The sequence below is a fragment of the Pteronotus mesoamericanus genome, unplaced genomic scaffold (genome assembly GCF_021234165.1).
Source record: "Pteronotus mesoamericanus isolate MK-2021 breed Mesoamerican mustached bat unplaced genomic scaffold, CSHL_Meso_final contig_181, whole genome shotgun sequence".
Lineage (NCBI taxonomy): Eukaryota > Metazoa > Chordata > Mammalia > Chiroptera > Mormoopidae > Pteronotus > Pteronotus mesoamericanus.
Window position 1 is genome coordinate 2,584,397 of NW_026555077.1, and position 20,645 is coordinate 2,605,041.

The 20,645-nt window shown below is 37.9% G+C and overlaps 2 protein-coding genes across 4 annotated transcripts in view; one reads left to right on the forward strand and one right to left on the reverse strand.

Annotated features, from left to right (window-relative positions):
* CRYZ (crystallin zeta) overlaps positions 1 to 4,718 on the reverse strand; it is a 25,367-nt gene extending 20,649 nt beyond the window's left edge. Inside the window, exons 1-2 of one of the 3 annotated variants that reach the window (XM_054566856.1) lie at positions 4,585 to 4,718; positions 4,184 to 4,296 (exon numbers count right to left, since the gene is read on the reverse strand). The gene's annotated coding sequence lies outside the window, so the exon portion shown is untranslated. Of the gene's footprint in view, positions 1 to 2,385; positions 2,566 to 3,931; positions 4,073 to 4,183; positions 4,297 to 4,584 lie in introns of those variants that run through there. The other 2 variants (XM_054566855.1, XM_054566858.1) reach the window with 2 other exon arrangements.
* On the forward strand, positions 4,073 to 20,175 carry TYW3 (tRNA-yW synthesizing protein 3 homolog). The gene is made up of 6 exons (XM_054566859.1): positions 4,073 to 4,362; positions 7,423 to 7,503; positions 8,861 to 8,959; positions 9,177 to 9,248; positions 11,506 to 11,639; positions 19,755 to 20,175. Exons 1-6 carry the CDS (start codon positions 4,189 to 4,191, stop codon positions 19,969 to 19,971), a joined length of 777 nt encoding a protein of 258 aa, XP_054422834.1. The 5' UTR covers positions 4,073 to 4,188; the 3' UTR covers positions 19,972 to 20,175.
* The last annotated feature ends 470 nt before the right edge of the window (positions 20,176 to 20,645 follow it).

Here is a 20,645-nt window from a genome sequence, read left to right on the forward strand (position 1 = left end):
GATTTGATCACACGGTACTGGATTCTGCAGCTTGCTTTTTTCTTCCTAGCATTCCATTTTTTAGATTTATCAATGCCAAAACACTTGGCTTTATGAAGTTCATTCATTTTAACGAGGGAAAACATTGAAAACTAGAGCACTGTTTTGCAAGCCTTCTTTTCTAAATGACAATGGTAATTTCCAGTTAACCTTTCTGTCCTACCACTGTTAATGTTAAATGAAAACTCAGTTTTTTTTTTTCCAAAAAGAAATGCAGAAACTAAGACTTGAGATGAAAGAATTCAGACTTTTACTGTATCAAAGTTCAACACAGGGCTACTCAGAACAGAGTCCATACTAACTATAAAATGTCTTTCCATGTATGGGGGCGGGGATCAAAATATGTAGATGGTGTTATGAATAGAAAGTTCTTAATATAATCAGTCAAAAGTTGTGTTGTTTTAAAAATCTTTATTTAAAATGATTTAATACAGTACTTGGCACAGAGGAGAAAATAAAATTCTTATCGCTGAAAGGGTGTTTAGCAATGACACATCCTGAAGGGCAGCCCTCCAATAAAAGGGGGCAGAAGCAGGCAAAGGGCATAAACCCAAGGGCAGCGCCGTGGGGCAGCTACGCAGTCCCTGAGGGCGGGAAGGCTTGTACAGAGACTATGCTATTTCTATCTCCACTCACACTGGGTACTTCTTAGACAAGACACTGAAAATATAAACAAAATGAAATGGAGAAAAAGTTGCCTAGATCAGAGTTTTCCATTCTGGAAATAAAAACACAATCCTTTTTTTTTTCCTTTCTGTCTTCAGTATGGTGTTAGGAAAAGTGTGGGCTTTGAAACCTGACAGCTCTCAGTATGAATGGCAGCTCTATCATTCACTAGTTCCGTGGCCTTAGGCAAGGCAGTCAGCTTTTCTGAGCCTCTTCATCTGAACACTGGGCTCCCACTCAGGGGTAGAGACGTGGCAAGCATCAACTATGGAACCCGGCCGATGTTTACTCCTATGTATACTAGACACTGTTATTCCTTCCCCATCTAGTTTCTCCTTTCCAATTTCTTTTTCATTAAAATATTCTTGATTCTATAATCATCTTTGATTTATCATAACAATACCTACAGGACTCTGGTTGTAAAAACAGGTCCTTAGCCCCAAAGAGTTCATAGTCTAGAGAATGACTGAAACAAAACATTAATGCCAAATATTGGTTGTTACTCATTCAACATATATTTTTTTAACATTAACGATAAGGGAGGCACTGTGCTAACCTCAGAGAACACAAACGGCAAAGATGCCTCAGCCGCTCCCCAGCTTCTGCGCACTGCCATCCTCTCACATATGTACATATATACAGTGTAAGATTTGGAGTTCCTTCTCCATGTTGAGTTATCTATCCACTTCCTACCTATTCATTTCTTTCAAGCCCTCACACCTCTCCATTCACCAAGAGACATGACTACCATCCTCAAAAAACTGTGGCAATAATAAAACTGCCCTGAAATAGAACCTGCTAAAAACATCCAGCATGTACATTTTTCTCCTACATTTTGACATGTGCTAACACTGGGACGAAAGAACAAAGTATGGAAGATACTCGTGTTTAATACTGGATTTAGAAGATACTCTGCCTGGTCCCAAACTATCACATTATCCTGCGGTGCCGGTAAGGAGACTGGCATGACCTTGACGGCTCCCTCTTCTACTTTGTTTCTGGCAATCTTATTTCCCCCTGAGCTTTTGCCGTTACGATTGATCAGGCTCCAATCTGTACTCCTTGCCTTTGAACTACCTCAGCTACCCACAGGATCCTGCTTGGCTTCATAATACAGGTGCTATGTCAAAGGTATAATAAAGAGAATAAAATAACACACAAATAGCAATTATGATTAATTCTTAAGCCCCTGCAATACCTGATTCCTTCTAAAAAGCACATCTTTCACATCCATTGATATGCTTATTTTCACAACAGGTAAAGAACAGTTACTAAAACTGTATGCAGCAGTGGAAATAAAATCACCATCCACTTCATGGATGAGAAAACACGGTAAGAGGTTAAGAGCCTCATCAAGGTCACACAAAAGCAAAGGTAGAATCCAAGGGCTACACCCTGAATGTTGCTCTAAGATTTTATTCCCTTCTCATACAATCCTTTTCACCTCACCCTTGGAAACACTGTCAGAGAGAACCCCTAATTTTTTAGGAATGTACTTTATTGTGCTGACGGTGAGAGAGTTAGAAATATGAATTTCAACTAACCGGCAGGTAGGATTATGTATTTTATGATCAAGGCATCTGCTTACAATTTGAAGTATGTCAAACACCTGTAAGTTAGTGGATCCAATGGAAATATACATGGAATTATTCTATTAGGAAAGCTAATTAATTTCCTTACCTGTAAAATGGGGCCAACAGTCCCTAGCATAGGATCCTTGTACCAGTTAACAGCAGCAGCACATGGTGAATGTGTCACAGTGCACACAGCATGTAGTAAGCTCTATTATTCTGAGTAAATCATGTGCAGTCAGCAGTCCTGCCACATTGCGTGTGTTTTTTTCCTATATTAAACTGTACTTCAAATAGGTTATTCTATTTACCAAATATAATGATTTTATTTTCTGAAAGGTTGCCAACCATACTTCGCAAATCTAGGAAATTCAGAATTTAAAATTCTTCCTGAAATAGTGATCTTTTCCATGCTACACTTGAATCCATTAGGTTTAAATGAGAACTAAAGGAATAGAGAAAATCTCAGAAATTTATTTTAACATGGAAGGCACAGATCAATTTACAAAGCCAGGGCAAATTCACATAGGAGAGAAAAGCAGAAGTTAAATAAAAATTTTAGGCAAGAAATAAAAAAATAAAAACTTGGAAAGAGAATCAAGCATTATATAATGTGCTGCTGTTGATCAAGAATGACACGTGTAAACATATTATTGATTATTCCTAACCCAGAAGAAATTTAAAAAATTAAAAGTGACCAAGGATAAATCTCTCCCTGGCTTGTGACCTCATCAGGTTGCTTGCTGGTCTGGATCTCGGTGCCCACTTCTGAAAAGAGAGGGCGGAGGAGTTACTGACTAGATAATTCTAAACCCCTCCAGGTTCTCTGATGCAAAGATTGGATGGAACTGGACAACCTGCTCTCCAGAATTGGGGGGCAGAGCTCGGTGAGATTTGTTGCTGCACACCAAGCATTCACACAGCCATTTCCACTAGCTGTGCACAAACAGCGGGAACTTTAGCCTTTAAATGATTCAATCATTAACACAATTTCCCTGGTCACTGAGATAAGAGTCCGGGAGAAATCATGTAAACATCCAACGATCTATTAACTGGGTGTTTTGTATTTTTTTTTTTTTTAAGATTATTCTAGGTGGGGGCGATCGGAGGGAAAAGGCAAAAAAAAAAACCCCAAACAACCCACCAAAAACCTACATTTCTCTTCAAAAGTAACATGGCAGATCTGAAAGCAGAGCAAAGGAAGGCCGGGCAAAACGAGCTCCGGGACCCCTGCAGTTCCAGGACCCGCAGACAAACCAGCTCCCACCGCTGAGCGGTGGGCAGGGGCGCTCAGCAAAAGCGCGCCCGGCGCAGGAACCCCCAAAAGCCAGGCCTGGCCGCCCCGAAAATCAAGCGGGGGGTGGGCAAGGGAGTGCGGGGCCAGTGCCAACGGGAGCCCCGCGGTGTGTGGCCGAAACGCACATCGTACTAGCAACCAGGGCTGGGAGCTCAGGCCCGGCAGATAAAACTCCCCAAGTGTTTTAGGGAAGAGGAGCTTGAAGCCCCTAGAGGGGAAAACAGGGGTCAGGAGCTCCTCATTCGCTGGTACAGCGCGCAGCCCTGAGCGCCGCTAGAATAAAGCTCGTTTCAGTCTGGACGAGCGCCGCGGAAGAGCACGGCCTGAACAGCTAGGGGCCTGTTGTAAACCCACTTACCGTGTTCTAGAGTGGGGAATCAAAATCTACGAGGGCTCCCACAGATTTCACAGAAAAAGGAGGCGGGCTTGGACGTCTTCAGCCTTTGCTGGCTCCGCCTCGCCCGCCCACCTCTACCCGCCCCCGGAATCTCCGCGTTCGTAACGACCAAGAAGTGAGGAAGTTTGGACCTTCTCGGCACCACTCGGTCCAATATGGCTGCCCCCAGGGGAAGGCCAGGGATAAAGGGAAAAAGCAGACCCTAAATCCCACCTCGCATGGATCGTAGCGCAGAGTTCAGAAGATGGAAGGCGCAGTGTCTGAGCAAAGTGGATCTCAGCCGCAAGGGCAGTGTGGACGAGGATGTGGCTGAGATTGTGCAGCTCCTGAATGGGAGAGAACAGTTCTTTACCACCAGTTCCTGCTCTGGTCGTATCATCCTCCTAGATGAGGTGAGCCTCCTCTAAGCCCGTCCCGCTCTTGCCTTGTAGAAACACTAGGAGCTCTAAGTCGACCCAGTGCAACACCCCAGTGCAGCCTGTTTGTATTTGTACTTCTGGTAGGTGGTCTCGATTTCTTTATCCATGGAAACTTAGAGGGTGAATCGACTTTAATGTGTCTATTAATCACCTAGAGATCTTTTAAAGTACACATTCTCATTCTGGAGGTCTCACCTGATAGTCTGCCGAAGCTGCTGGCCTGGGAATGATCTTGAGTTGCAAGGGCTAAAGAATCTGCTTTTCCGAATACTACGGGAATTTAAAGACCTTCCAACCTGTGGAAGCTGGTGGCTTCAAGATCTCTACCAAATCCTAACTACCTGACTGAACTTCCCTAGGGTTAAGGTGTTTACTACCTCCTAGCGGCCCACTCCATTATTACTGCTCTTGTAATTTATACAATAAGCTGAAAAAGTACAATACTGTAGTATATAGTGGGAGATAGTGGTCAAACCCTCAGGCTTTGGAGTGATACAGCTTAGATTATAACCCAGTTATGAGAATTATTGGATATGTGACTTTAGGAAAGTTATCTAAGCTCATCCCCTCCCTGTTTCAAGAACTGAGGACAATAAAGAGTATCAGCTTTGCAGGGATTTTGTGTAGAGCAGAGATTTTCCAGAGGTATACTGCGGGAGGCTCACTGGTGTGCCACAGAGGTCTTTAAAACTGACCTCTTTTCCCTTAGATTGTCAAATTAAAAAATGACAACAGGCAACACAACAATAGCAGTCTGGTATGAATGAGTGAAAATTATATCTATTTTTTGTCACATCAGCATAAAATATTTTTTTTTGTATGCCGCAGAATTTTAGTAATTAGTTTGTGTGTTATGAGATGAAAAAGATTGAAAATTGCTGGTATAGAGGAAATGAGATAATTTGTTTAAAACTTTTAGTGTTGTGACTGGCCCATATTAAGAGCACAGAAAAAGTTAGCTGTGTTTTAAATTTAGCATTAGTACTGAATTCTGAGCATGAAAGACAGCACACTCCTGAGCTCCTTCTTTAGATCCCTTACTGATCTCCCAGGTTAGCAGGGCCCATTTATTTTTATGTTGCTTCTGTTGCCTTTTGAGCACTGGCACTCTTAGTGATCTTGCTGTCTCTTTTCCCCCATTTCTACTACCTTATCCTGTGTAGATTTCTGCGATGGTTTCCCTAAAAGGTCACTAAACTACCAGTGTCCCTACCCTAAACCACATTACACACTGTTAATAGCTTTACTTTTCTATTCTAAAGCACAAATCTATCGATGTCACTCATCCAGGTGGAAATCTTTTGTTACATATTTTTCAACATTAGAATATCCAGACTCCAACTCCAGTATGTATACCTTTCAATGCCATTTTCCGTTCCTTCTCTTCATCTCTATTTACTGAAAGTGAACTATTCCCTTCTTTATCTTATATTTGCCTGCTTTTGCCTTTGCTCATGTTTGTTATTCCTGAAATGTTTTCCCCACCTCTGCATATTTAAGGCATGACTCCCAAAACTGCCCTCACACACACACACACACACACACACACACACACACACACACACAGTAATAACTGCTTCTTCTGAACTGCCTTAGGACTTTTTCTGAACCCCTTTTTATTGTATGTATTATCATATAGGAGTGCTTATTTTATATGTTATAAGGGTATTATGCTTATTTTCACTTTGCCTTATTTCAGAAAGGATTTGAATCGGCTTACAAAAAGGCAATACAAGAAGAAAAATTAAGAATGGAAATATCTGGATAAAAGGAGTATAAATTAGAGGAAGCCAGTGATGACCTTAATTCCTAAAATATGCCACTAGAGTCTGTAAATCTAGAAGTGGGCCACGCATTTGGCTCTACAACTTAGAGCAGCTAGCATAAAATCAGATACAAAAGTCACTGAGGTTATTGAATGAAAACAAACAAGTTATTTAGGACAAGCTCAGCTCTTCCCATTACCAAGGCCAGACAGCAAAGTCTCCTGTGTACGCACTGTATGAATAGTTACTTTGTAGAGGTACAGTGCTTAAAAGTGCACATGGTTTCCTCCTTCTTCTTTCCAGTGTCCTTAAGGGTAGGATCTGTTTATACCCAAAATACATAATAGAACTTTGCAAGTAGACACTTTTTTCCAGTTAACAAAGAATCTGATGTAAAATATTTGTCTTCTTGAAATTTTGATCATTTGGTCCTAGCTTTGCCCTTTGGGACTACATGAAAAGTCACAAATTTATGCTTCTAGAAAGTAGGGACATGTAAGGGTGTGAACAGCTAAGGTGACAGTAAAAAATGGTAGGGATTGTGACAGCCGTGCTTTCTTAAAAGAATGCTGTGCTAAGTAAAACAGCTAGGGGACAGCTCAGAGCCTGCTAGTGTGCGACCCCGAGTAATCCCTTTCCACCTGACAAAATCATGACCATTTCAGACAATATTGAGCCCTTTTACCTTGGCAAACACATTTAAACATTTTTAAATTTATTTTTTATTATTATTTTTTCAATGACAGATTACTTTTAATACTATTTTGTATGTGTTTCAGGTGCACAGCATAGTGATTAGACAATCATACACTTTAAAAAGTGTTCCCCCCAATATTTCCGGTACCCATCTGGCACAATACATAATTATTGCCATATTACTGACTATATTCCCTGTGCTGTACTTTCCATCCCCATGACTACTTTGTAGCAACAAATTTGTACTTAATCCCTTCACTTCTTCTTTCCCAGTCCCTCAATTCCCCTGCCTCTCTAGCAACCACCAGTCTGTTGTCTTTTTATTTTGTTCTTTAGATTCCACATTTAAGTGAAATCATATGTATTTTTCTTTCTATTTCAAGCATTTTGGTTTCATTTTTGTTTTTGGTTAATGTTACTCTTTTGATTTGCCCATTGAATTGTTTTCAGTAATACTTAAAAATCACCACTTGGGATTATTAATTTAAGAAAGCCTACCATATGTTATGCATTGTACTTAATATTTTTATAAGTACATGATTAAATTTAATTATGCTATTTTTCATTTTAGAGTATAAATGGCTTTGAGGTTAAGAAACAAAACTGTTGCTGGCTACTAGTTACACACAAACCTTGCATAAAAGATGATTTGGTAAGTTTTTTTTTAATAAATTTAAAGAAATAAGCTTTTGCATTCACAGTCACTTTAAATACAGTTGAAAACAATTCAAGGTGATTTATGTTCATAATTATAATGGGTGAAGATTATTCATAAAGCCTAAAGAGAATTCATCATGATGGCTTTTTTGAGTTGTAGGAGCTAAAAGTAGAAATCTGTATGCAAGCATTACTATGAATGCTCAACAAAACACATCCTCTTGGACAGAGCGGAGAGTTCATGGACATTGGACACATATTGGATCCAAAGATTAAATTTCATTTCTGCAATTTTATAACTTTGCAACCTGGTACAAATTGTAGAAGGAGGAGGGAGAAAGGGAGTCAGGAGTAAATTAGCACTATCTATATATTACCAGCATACTGTTGTAAATAAATTATCCATTACTCACCTGGATTGCTTCTTGAAATTTTTTCTGTCTCTGCTGGATTATTTAATTTCCTAAATTGAAATGTTTAGATGAGTTCATACAAGTGTGTATTAGCCAGGCACTTACATTACTGGTTCAGGTGCTCAGAAGTTGTCTTCAGAGTCCTTATTCAACCTCCATCCCCTTGTTTGGGTACTAGTTCCCTCTGCATATTTGCCCTTAGTCAGTTCTACTTCAGATTATCTTTGTGGCAGGAAAGGTAGCTACCAGCAACCCCAGCAGAAAAGACTTCTTCTGAAGATCTGTATATCATTTCCAAAAAAGGACTCTGAATCATGCTGCTTGGGTTAGGTGTTTTCCCTGCAGAGAATAGTTATTCTTGCCAATAAAATGGAATGCCATTTTTGATCAGACCCAGGCACTTGGCGTCTTTGATATCAGTGATCGTGGGAATGATGAGTGACAGGGTCATGATGTAGAGTCCCATGAAAATGAAATGGTATGAAGGAGGGAGTATGCTGCCCAGGGATGTTAGACAGAAATAACAGTTGCCTTATATAAATTCTAGCTCATACTTAATAATACATGTGTCTCAAACCTCAATTTAACAGTGGAGTTTTTAAACAGACCTTCTAGTACAGTCTTTATATACCATATTCCTTAATGAAAAATCTGTTATGGAATTAAATACAGTAGTAACTTACTTTTTAACATGTGGTTGGAAAGAATAACACAGAAGTATATAGAAGAATGAGAAATCAGGTCTTTTAAAAGAATAAGGACATTAATAAGTTTTTGGAGAAAAAAGCCCAAGAAAGCAGAGTGCAAAGTTATTTTGGAAAGAGGATGCTGAAGGAGTCTAAAAGTTCCTGGGGAAAATGGAAGTTATATATCATAAAGGGTCACCAAAGAAGAGGATCATATATTTGTGTCGGATACTAACACTTTTCATTTATTTAGATGGTAGCTCTGAAAAATGCAAATGGTGATGCTGTTTTGAAATTTGAACCACTTGTTCTTCATGTGCAGTGCCGACAGTTAGAAGATGCACAGATTCTGGTAAAACTTTGTAATTATACTTGAAATTATAGGTATGTGGATAGATTTAATTAAGACTTAAAACAACTACCAAAAATTAATGTGGTGTTAGTTTAATCAGCTACCTTTTTAATTTAATTATAGGTCTGGCGTTATACATGTTTCTGCAGTTTGTAGAGTTTAACAGCTTATCTCACCAGTCAGATTATCAGAATTTAACAAATTTATTTTCTTGCAGCATTCAGTGGCAATAGAGTCTGGTTTCAGGAACTCTGGCATAACAGTGGGAAAGAGAGGGAAGACTATGTTGGTAAGATATCTTTTGGCAAAAAGAGTTGTTTGAGCATGAAGATATCCAAATTATTGAAATAACTTAGACTTCGACTTAGAGTCCTGCCTTTAGTCTCTCCTTACTCAGGTCTTCTGGCCTTTCCCTTGCTCAAAATCCTTCAGTGACTTATATTTTCCTTCAGAGTGGACAGAATCTAGAGGTATTAGATGTACATTTGAGGTCTTATTTTATAGTATTATATCCTCCACTTTTAACCTCATTCTCTGTGCCCTCCTCATCCTACATAACCCCACATTAATAAGCACCATGATGTTACGGAAAGAATCAGAGATAAGGGCTCTAAAGTCCTCTGTGCGAATACTTACTGGCCCCCGACTATGCTATATGAACTTGGGCAAGTTCCTTAATCCCTCAGGGTCTGAATTTTCTCAGCCATATGAGGGGGCCAGCAAACTACTGCCCTTGGGCCAAGTCCAGCCCACAGTGGGGCCAGATCCTGCTACATGCATTTGATTAATTACTGTCTAAGGTTGCTTTTGTGTTACAGTGACAAAATTAAATAGCTGTGACATACTCTTTGGTCCACAGAGTTGAAAATGTTTATTATCTCTCACAGAAAAAGTCTGGAGTGAATAATCTCTTAAGGCTCCTTCTCAGTTCCATATCTACTCCTGAGTTTTTTCCTGGCCACACCAACCCCTAGCGATTTTGCCCTTTTCTGATCTGCTGCAGTATTTAGTGATTCTATTTACTGTTTGGTGTGGCATATATTTACTCTTGAATTAATTTCAGATTGTCCTCCACTCTAGCTCCCTACATTTCCCTATTTTCTATCTATTTTTACCAAATAGCCTATTTGACAAATAGAAGTAGCTTATAAAATAAGACCCCTGTAAAGCACGACTAAATAGAAAAGCAAAGCCCATGATGCTGTCCCCATCTCGTTCCCCTCTGCATTTGGTGGCCCAGGAAGAACAGAGCCGTTCTTCTACCTTCTTCTGCTTTGTCTCCCACGTTCAGTTCGTTTCAAGCCCTATCATATCTGTGTCTGTTTTCTCATAGCTGAGTCCACCTCTCTAAGCCCTTGTCTCCCCTCACCGCAGTCTTTACAGTGGTTCCTGACTGGTCTTCCTGCTCTCCATCTTCTGTCCCTCCAAGCAGTGCTGTTAGAATCTCCCCATTTGAAAAGGCAGGGTCTCCAGATATTTTCCCTGATATTCAAGGCCTGACCCAAACTGTTTTCTATCTACCTTATTTATGCTCATCTCCTGCTAACATACTTACACTTCAGCCAGATAGAAAACTATTAGTTGTTCCCCAAATGTGTCACGTTTTTTCATGTCTTCATAACTGTAGATAAGTTGTTTCTCCTCCATTTTTACATCTGGTAATATTGCACTTATCCTTTAAAATCCCAGCTCAACTGCCACCTTTCCCGTAGAGCTGGGGCCTGTCTCAATTAGTTGTACCTCGTCTACGTTTCCTTAACATTTTGTGTGTGTGTGTGTGTGTGTGTGTGTGTGTGTGTGTGTGCATGCATGTGCACACACGGGTGTGTGTTGTGTTATAATTTTTTGTCCCTGGTTCTTTTTTATTTCCCATTCTAAGATAAGCTCTTAAAGGGACCATGTTACATTCATCCTGTATCTTCACACGTAGGACCTACATTTGCAGATTGCAAATGTTTATTGAATTAATTTTTATTCTTCCCAATAATTTTAGTTGTTCTTAATCTATATCCAAGGTTTGGATTTACTTGTAACACGTTGACTGTTTCATCACCGGTGTTACTGAGATTGGCCCTAAAGCATTGAGACAGCAGCCACTTTGTGAGATAGAACAGGCATGGTTTATTCTTACAGCCACACTGTGCCCTAGCAGCACTAGGAGGCTCTTTCAGATCCAGTTAATTTGGTTTTCCCTTGAAGCTTCTGTTGAGATTTTATTTATCTCTTTGCTTTAAATAGTGTATTAAATCTTTCTAAGCTTTATTGAGTTGCAGCTCTTAAAGTTATTGGATTCTTTGATATTATCTGCTTCTCTAAGACATAACGTGTAGAATGACTTTCTTTAGAAATGGCTTTATATGATGGGAAAATCTATTTAATCTCCTTTGATCCAACTGTGTTTAGCTAAATTATATGAAAGCATAAACCAAAGTGCCGCAATGGAACTGAACTGTGTTTAGACACCACCCTCACTAGGGGTCTTCTTTAGTTATCTTCAGTGTCTCTAGTACGTGAGTCATCATATCGACATTGTTCTTTCCTTGTAGGCTGTCCGGAGCACACATGGCTTAGAAGTACCATTAAGCCATAGGGGAAAACTGATGGTGACAGAGGATTATATTGACTTCCTATTAAAGATAGCAAATCAAAAAATGGAGGAAAACAAGAAGAGAATTGAAAGGTATGTTAATTGGATATTTCCATGCTATTTTTATATGCCTAGATCATCTTTGAATATATTAATACATACCATCTTTAATTTGTATTCCCAACTGCTTTTCTGTTTGTAGCCTTATCGTGAATAATAAAAAGATGATCAGAGTAATAAATGAAAGTAGGCCAGACTATAATGGGTACTGAGTGGAACATAAACTCCCTAGAGGACAATGGGACAAATCACTGTCATTAATAGGAATGAAGAAAAGAAATGTAATCACTCAGTTAAGACATGGGACCGTAACTGATCGCGTTGAAGGCAGCCACAGAAGAGGTACACACTGCCTCTTATGTGATGTGCTCTACTGGGGACTAGACTACCTAGAATTTCCTTTTGAGGGGGATAGACTGGTTAATTTTTAGCCTGGTAAATATTTTACACCTCTGGAGTGTTTAATACCCATCTCTTATTGTGGATTAAATCCAGAATTGCCACAATTATCCTAGTAGTAAAGATCACAGCTATTAATTCCCATTTTTATACTTCTGTTCTTAAATTTCACCTCATGGTAGACCAGACTCTTACAGTGCTTTCTTTTTTCAGTTCTTTTCTAAGAATAGTTTTTAATATAAAGAAGTGACTATTATGTTGCTCTTCTTATATAAAGATAATGCCACTAACCTACTACCAATAAGATTTACATTTCTGGGTTATTCAGGTGGTGATAGTCAACTTGATATTATTTATAATTTCTTTCCCTTCTCCCTACCCTCTTGGCCACCTCTTAACCAGTCTTGAGTTATTCTTCTCTCCCCATCCTTACTTCCACTTTCTTTATTCAAGACCGTGGCCAGTATTAGCTTGTCGTACTGCAGAATGCTTCTAGTGTGTCTCTCTGCTAAGCCATTCTTATTATCACTTTCAGGATCCTGTCTGTAAAATGCAAAGGAATCTTATTGCTTCACTTGCCTGCGTAAAATTCTTTAATACCTAGAATTTTTTTTTTTTAAAGCAGCTAAGGCCAGGAGTGCCAATGGCAGCAGTGTCACATGGTGGAAAGAGGTAGAACTGGGCTTCAGAGCTAGAACTGAGTTCAAATCCAGGTTCTACCACAACTTAATCTAAACAGGGGTAAATACTTACCTTAAGGGACAGTTTTAGTATGCACTCAACATCGTATGTATAGTGATTAGCGCTGGCCCTGTCATGGCATGGATTCCCAGGAGAGGATAGCCCTTCTCCTTCTTCCGTGATGCATTTGGAGAACAAACCAGTGCTCGCATCAGTAGCACTGTCCAGGCTTTCTCAAGCAGGGCTCCTCATTTAAACAGCAGGATTCATGAAATGATTCAAGTGACTGTCTCTCAGTTCTCCCAACAATGGTACCATTCTAGATACATAGGAGAGAAGTTAATTTATTATATACAATGGATGTCTTAGGGCATTAGGGATTGTTTTTCTAGCAGACCTGTGGTTGAAGAAAGCCAAGAGGCTACCTGACCACAAAGTGCTTTGAACAAACATTCTAAATAAAGTAATGATTTCAGGTGAGCAACTGAAGAGCACCGAGCCATTCCACCAGACTATGGAGTTTACACTATATGTATGTTCTTACTGGTACCATTCCAAAAGTTTACTGCACTTTTTATATAGTATTCCAGTGAGCTTGTTTGTTAAAACATAGGAGGTAGCAAGCAAATCCATTTTTCTGTTTCCTTACTTGAATTTCAACAAGATTATAAATATGCCTGTGATCAATAACCGTACACCTGGTGAAGTTAATTGAGCCATGTTCACCAACTATAAAATCAAATTATGCTTTAAATCCATTGACTCAAAGATATGTTTTGAGATTATAGTGTGTATGCTGCTATCAAGAGAGCTATGCTCATCATATAAAATCAGTGAAAAATTAAAGAAGGGTAAAAAGTGTCTTAAGATACTGATTAGAAGATTACATGTGAATTCTGAAAGGCTATACAAATTAGGGAGCTCCTTTGGGAACAGCTGTACTTTCAACCAAATGCAGAGAAAGAGTTACTCTTCTGATGTTGAAAAGAGAAAAAATAGTAAATACTGAAGGTGATGAATTCTGCAATCAGATGTTGGGTACTAAAATTGGTTTGTCATAGGACCAAAATTTCACAATTAAAATAGCTATAGTAAGGGATTTTTAAAAGTCAAGGTCCAAATGACTAACATTTCATCAACAAGATATTTCCTGCAAATGTGAAAAATCAAAGTCAAAGGGTAAAATACTTTAAATAGGAAAAAGGTCTTGTTTGTGACAACCAATTCCCAAGCCCACTTCTTAGCAGAAAGAGTAAGGTAATTTTATAGATAATAATTTCTAGGTAAAAAGTGGAAAGTTTGGCGATATGCTTAGCAATTACAAGAGGAAGGCTGTTTCCTTCTGTTCATTAATGCTCAGGACTGACTTGTATCAAATGAAACCACCACTTGGCTATGAGTACAGCGAAAGTAGTCATGTTCTTTTCACCAACTATGTAATAAGAAAATAAATGTTCAATAAAGTATAAAATAAAGTGGCTGAATATATTAGTATATAATTTTGTTGATAAAAATGAAGCAAATTGGAGAGAAAAAGTAAATGAAGCTATTTCCAGTGGTTGGGTCTTTCTTATTTTCTTGTTGTTGTCATAATAATTGCTTTTTTGTTATTAGATATACAAAACAAAATGTATTGTTTTGGCCATTTTTAAGTGCGCAGTTCATTGGCAGTGAGTATACTCAGTAGCCACCCATCACTGCTGTCCGTCTCCAGCACGTTTTCATCATCCCAAATTGAAACTCTGTACCCAGGAGAAGGTAATTCCCCAGTTGCCAAACTCCTAGTCCCTAGAAATTATTATTCTATTTTTACTCTCTTTGAACTTGGCAGTTCTAGGTACCTTGTAAAAGTGGAACCATACAGTATTTTTCTTTTGTATCTGGCTCATTTCACTGAGCATGTCTTCAGCCTTAATCCATGTTGTGGCATATATCAGAATTTCATTTCTTTTTAGTGCTGACTAGTATTGCATTGTATTTATATATCACATTTTGCTTATCCATACATCTGTCAATGGACATTTGGGTTTTTTTTCCTTTAGCTATTGTGAATAATTCTGCTATGTAGATGGGTGTACAAATATCTGTTTGAGTCCTGCTTTCAATTCTTTTGGTGAATATACCTAGAAATGGAATTGCAGGATCATTTGGTAATTCTATGTTTCATTTTTTTAAGAACTGCCATATTGTTTTCCACAGGAACTTTACCATTTTACATTCCCACCAGCAATGAACAAGGATTTCCTTTTCTCAGCATCCTTGCCAACACATGTTGCCTTCTTTCTTTTTCTTTTTTTTGGATAATGGCCATCCTGACAGATGTGAGGTGATATCTCATTTTGGTTTTGATTTGCACTTCTCTGATGATTAGTGACATTAAGCATTTTTTCATATACCAGTTGATAAGAATTTTCTTGTGCCAGACACAAAAAGTAATGATTAATATAACACTGCTACTTTCCTTCCTGTTTCCCTTCCTTCTTAGCTTTCTTACGGATTTCTCTTTCTATTCTACATGTTGGTTAAATATTGTTGTCCTTCAGGATTCTGTCCCTGGCCTATAGCTTCAGCTGCTTCCCCATATACTGGTAGGTCATCCAAATCTTTCTGAAGTCATAGACCCATATATCCATTAAACTATTGAACATATATAACTAAAATACCCGAGAAGCCTGTCCTTAATATCTTTCCTAGCCTAGTCTCAACCCCATAGCCATTTCCTTGGTTCAGATTCATATTGTCATTTACCAGTATCATTACAGTTCATGCATCAGTGCAAAACAGAAATAAAAATCATATTGCTTTGCAATTATTTATTTGCATGCATATCTTTTTTTTCCACTACAATGTGGTCACATTGAAAATGGAATTGACTTCTCCCTCTTGCCAACCACACACACACACACACACACACAACACTTTAAATACCTCTTATCCTTTGTCTTATCCTAAAACCTTACATAGTGTCTGGCTCATGGTAGAAACCCAGTAAATGTTTATAGAATTAATCACAAACAATAAAGGAACAAAGGGTAACATACATTGAGTTTCCCAAAGGCAAAGATAGTTTCTTATTAATCATTCTGTTTCTGACACAAGAGAATGGTTAATAAATATTTGCTAAATTTAGTTAACTGATTTTTTTCCATCAGTGTGCTACTTTTAAGGCTTTCAAGTCTTAAAATGGTTATTCCGGAACACACGTAAGATGGCTTAGACACGGAGCGGGCCGGAGTAGGCTGTGGGTACGTAGTCCAGGTAAAAAATAGTAGGACCCTGAGTAAAAAGATGAACGGGAGTGATATTACAGAATGTGAACCAAAATGGCAACAGATTAGAAATTGTAGAAGAAAAGGAATCATCAAGGATAACAGATGTCTTAGACTCCTCAGAGTTGCCCGTCTTATGTTTAAAAATGGGACAGAAACAGGTAAATAACTTTGACATTTCCCTGTGTACTGAAGATCAAAAAGGTAAATTATATAAAGTGAAAAATACATATTTATATTCTGATATTTCTTCCCTGGATATCCCCTCCCCTCATTTTTCCCCTCCTAATACCTCTCCCATCACCCAGCCAACTTTCCTTTCATTCTTGCAGTTTAGCCTAGGCACTGGGTTTTTCCCAAAGAGCCTTTTCCTGATTCACCTGCAGCAACGTGCCCCCAGCGTGCTCCCCCTTTATCTTCTCTTCCTCGTGGCATGTTGAGGTATCATTACAGCCTTGCAGCTCCCATTAGGCCCTGAGCCCGTGGAGGGCACAGACCTTGTCGCTGAGCTCTGTTCCCAGCACCTGCGACAGGCTGTCACATACATGTTTTTAAATGAAAACACAAGAGCTTAGTTCAAACCTAAGCGCAGAATATATGAAAATGGCCTTCTTTGTTATTTGTGAATAATGGAAGCCTAAAAAGGTATACAGTTGTGCCTACATTTTATTAACGTTTCCCTCCTATTTCAGAAGTCCAAGAAATATAAGCTTTCTATTGCGAGTGGTCCTCTAAGGGACCTGAAAAACAAAAATTCATTTTCACAGCACTGGCCTGGACTGGAAAGTTCTCTCATAAAAACAACTGAGTAATGGTTGCCCTATGGCATGATGATCTTGACTGTAGAGGTAGAAAAACTGAAGACAATTTGATTTTCTTTTGAGGGGAAAAAAGAAACAGTTACCTGAATATACCCTAAGCCCTTTGTGTTTCCTGAGAGCTGAGAAAATTACACTCTGAGAGTTGTACCTCAGAGTCCTGTGGGATGGGTCATAGAATGAGGGGAGAACATGCAGTTGGAAAACAAATTTCTGACTAGTGTGTAAGATGGTTTCTCAACAGACTTTTTAAAAGTTCCCTTAAAAAAGGAGAAGGTATTTGATGCTTTTATTCTTGGCTTCTGGTACAAAAGGATCTTTCTTCCGTTTACCAGTTCTTCTGTGGTGCCCCAAGGGTGTAGGTTTGAATTTTTAAGTTCTTTAGTGGAAGATTAAAGTAAGGCACCTGTTCCTCTTCAATTATCTTTTTGTGCGTATGATTGACAAGATATTTTACACAAGTTGTTAATTCTCTGTGTTCATAAAACAGCAAGTTAGTCTCATCGATGATTTCCTAGGAATAGAGTATAATCTGGAAACAAAAGACCTGGTTACCTGAGTCTGAAGGGCACGGGTGGGTGGTGAAAGATAGAAGATGAAGTTGCTTGTCATGGGCTGCCCCTTAGGGTCAGTAAAGGGCTATTCACAGCATCTTGTGGCATATTTGGACTTACGTTTTAGATAAAATGAGTCATTCTGTTGGGTCGTTTTTTAAAGCCATTCTAAATAGGCGGTTCAGAAGATGAGAAGAAAACCAAACTTTGACGTCACCCAGGTTCATGGTAAGGCTAGAGAGAAAGATCGAACAAAGTGTAGGAGGTTTCATAAATATAAGGGACTGAACAGAATTTTGGTAGATGACATGAGGGACAGATGCAGGAGTTTAGCCTTGACAAAGTCTTGGTGAGCCAGCTGAATTCTGATCTCATCACTCTCAATTCTGTGATAAGTGAGATATGAAAAAATAAGCAGTCTCTGCTTAAGAGGAATGCAGGGCAGATGATGTCTTTGTGGGAGAGCCAAGTTTCTGTTAACGAAGGGTGTACAGGGTCCTGGCTGGCATGGCTCAGTGCATTGAGCGCCGGACTGCGAAGCAGAGGATGTACAGGGTGCGTTATATGAAGAGGTTGTTACCATGGAATGGGGTTTAAAAAATTATATGTCAGTTAATATTTTTCAAAGCCTCTTGCTTGCATCTCTTACTATATAGTTTTGCCTTTTATTATACTTCCCTCTTTGAGATTGATTTATTCATTGAGGAAATATCTATGAGCATGTGTTATATGCCAAGCATGATGCTGGATGTCAAGGTGTAAATTGGTGAGTATGTAAGTTCTTGAACTATGGACAGGATCTGTAGTAATCATGTTGAGTATGTGTTAGAATTGTTTGGAGTATGCGGGAATAGGTAAATATCTTAGTTTTTTTTAAGGAAGTTTTAGAACTTTTGCAAGTAGAAGTAAACCTCTTCATTTAATGAAAGAAAATTGATCCAAATGGCAATCTATTCTATAGATGTCAAAAATTTCCTGTCATAGTCTCCAGTTAGAATAGGATACATTAGTATGATGAGATCCCTACAATGGCAAGGAGTCTCAACCTCCAGATCATTCTAATTTTGGACCTTCTTTGCTCAGTAGTTATTTATTGATGTATTTAGCATATTCATACCAAGTATGTCAGCATTATACTGCATGTTACGAATATAACAGAAAATGAGATAGATGGGGGTCCTTGGTGTCATGGAGTTTATAATTTATGGATAATACCCAATTTCATAAATGAAGAAATTGGAATCAGCCAACACAGCATTCCCCGTACAGTGCTGGTATGAAACACATGCAATACGCCATGCCATCTTATGCCTTCAAACATATGCTGAAGGCTACTGTGTCAGGTAGAGATTCTCGTTAGGTGTTAATGTGGGAGCAGAAAAGAAATGAAGCCCAATTTTTAGGGAGAAAATGTTAATTGTATCACAAAACTAACACTAAAACTCCAGTAGAAAAATGAGTAAAGGAAAAGAACAATTCACATTAAAAATAATTCACATAGCTAATGCAAAACATCCCATTTCACTTGCAAAAAAAGTAGAAATTGAAATAATAAGATACCACTGTCACCTATCCAAGTAAAGCATGTTTTTTGATGGTAATATTTAACATATGGATGAAGTGGTCTCTCAAGTATTGCTGTTAGAAGCATATATTTTAAACATCCATTTTGGACAACAGTATTTCTCAAGAACCTTAAAATGTTTATACCTTTTAACCATGTAATTACATTTCTAGGTATCTATCCTAAAGAAAGAGCTAGAACTTTAGATCATATTATTTTCAAAAATGTCAGTCATGTTGTTTATCTTAGGGAAAATTTGAAAATAAATTAAGACCAATGTAGATGACAATGTTATACTATTAAAAAGTGTTATTTTGTAGTTCATTTGGTAATAGTGAAAATATTTTCAAGAAATAATAAATTTGAAAAAAGTGTAAAACTAATAGCACAATTGTGTAAAAGATGTGTGCATGTATAAATACATTAATTCATAATAAATTAATAAATTGGAAGGAATAAAATATTGAGTGGCTATTTCTTGGTAGTTTTATTGAGGATCTGTATTTGTAACTTCATATATTTTCTAAAATCTCAAAAATGAGCTTCTGTTACATATACGACTTTTTATAAAGAAAACCTTTTCTCCTTTTCCTTGGTTTGACACCTATATGTGGAATAGAAATTGAGGTGGAATAGAAATTGTTGAGATGATTCCAACCCAATTTTCAGGACTGTTCTTAAAGAACTGAAAGCGCATTCTTCCCCCTAATTAAACAATAATAAAAGCAACAAGCATATTTGTTTCAGTTCATATTTTAAGGCTAATATGAAACATCAAATTTATATAATTTATAAGATCTAGGTGTATTTCAGTCATTCAGTTTCAAAACACTGCTGTAACAATAATACTTATTTCTTTACAGGTTTTACAACTGCCTACAACAGGCTTTGGAAAGACAAACTATTACTAAGTCACATCCCAAAGAGAAAATCAACAAGAAAAATAATTCATATTCTCATAAGAAAAAAAGAAACCTAGAAAAAGCACATGGCAAATGTATTACTGAAGAAAATGATAAAGAACGTGAAAATGATGATGATACAGTAATCAATGCTACTGTCTTCCCTGAAGATTACTAAGATTTGGTTCTGAAGTGTCTTTGGTAGAATAATGTTTCTAATAATTATTATAAGCTGCTCTTTATAAGAGTATTTTAGTTTGTTGAGTGTATCAGACATTCAGAAAAGCATGATTTAATTTTTCTCTATATTTTAGAGACACCCATCTTATAAACAGAGATACCTTTTTAAAATAACTGTGCATAATGTTTGTTCATTAAGCACCATCTTTCACAGAAATTCATTACAAAAAATAAAATTATGATTTTTAATGCATCTCTTTTTAAAAGTTTTGATTTCTACTTCTGCAAAACAGAACTATAATCTACTTTCAAGAGAACCTGAATATTAGGAATATTTGAATAAAAATCATAACAATATTTTACTTATTTTAAACTTTGAAACCTTCAGCCTTAAATGCGTGTCAGAGTTTGCCTGTAGCAGTAGAGTCCAATGACAAGTTTTTTCCTCTTTTGACCTTGTGAATAATCCAACTGATGCCCTTTTGTTCAGGACAAAATGTCTGAACCATCTTCCCCTTTATTCTCACAAAGCAGAGGTGGTTACAGGCACAGCCTTCATAAAACAGCATAGTTTCTCACTAAGCCTGTTTAGAAATGATAAGACACAGGGATCTTAAAGGAACAAATGTGCTGTGGAAAATTACATGGAATCAGAACGTGTGGGTTTGAGCT

Bases quoted from the DNA above. Each gene is read 5' to 3' on its own strand.
- TYW3 (XM_054566859.1), top strand. From the start codon at position 4,189: ATGGATCGTAGCGCAGAGTTCAGAAGATGGAAGGCGCAGTGTCTGAGC. The intron at 4,363-7,422 runs GTGAGCCTCCTC...TTTTCATTTTAG, and splicing joins GTATCATCCTCCTAGATGAG to AGTATAAATGGCTTTGAGGT. The intron at 11,640-19,754 runs GTATGTTAATTG...ATTTCTTTACAG, and splicing joins AACAAGAAGAGAATTGAAAG to GTTTTACAACTGCCTACAAC.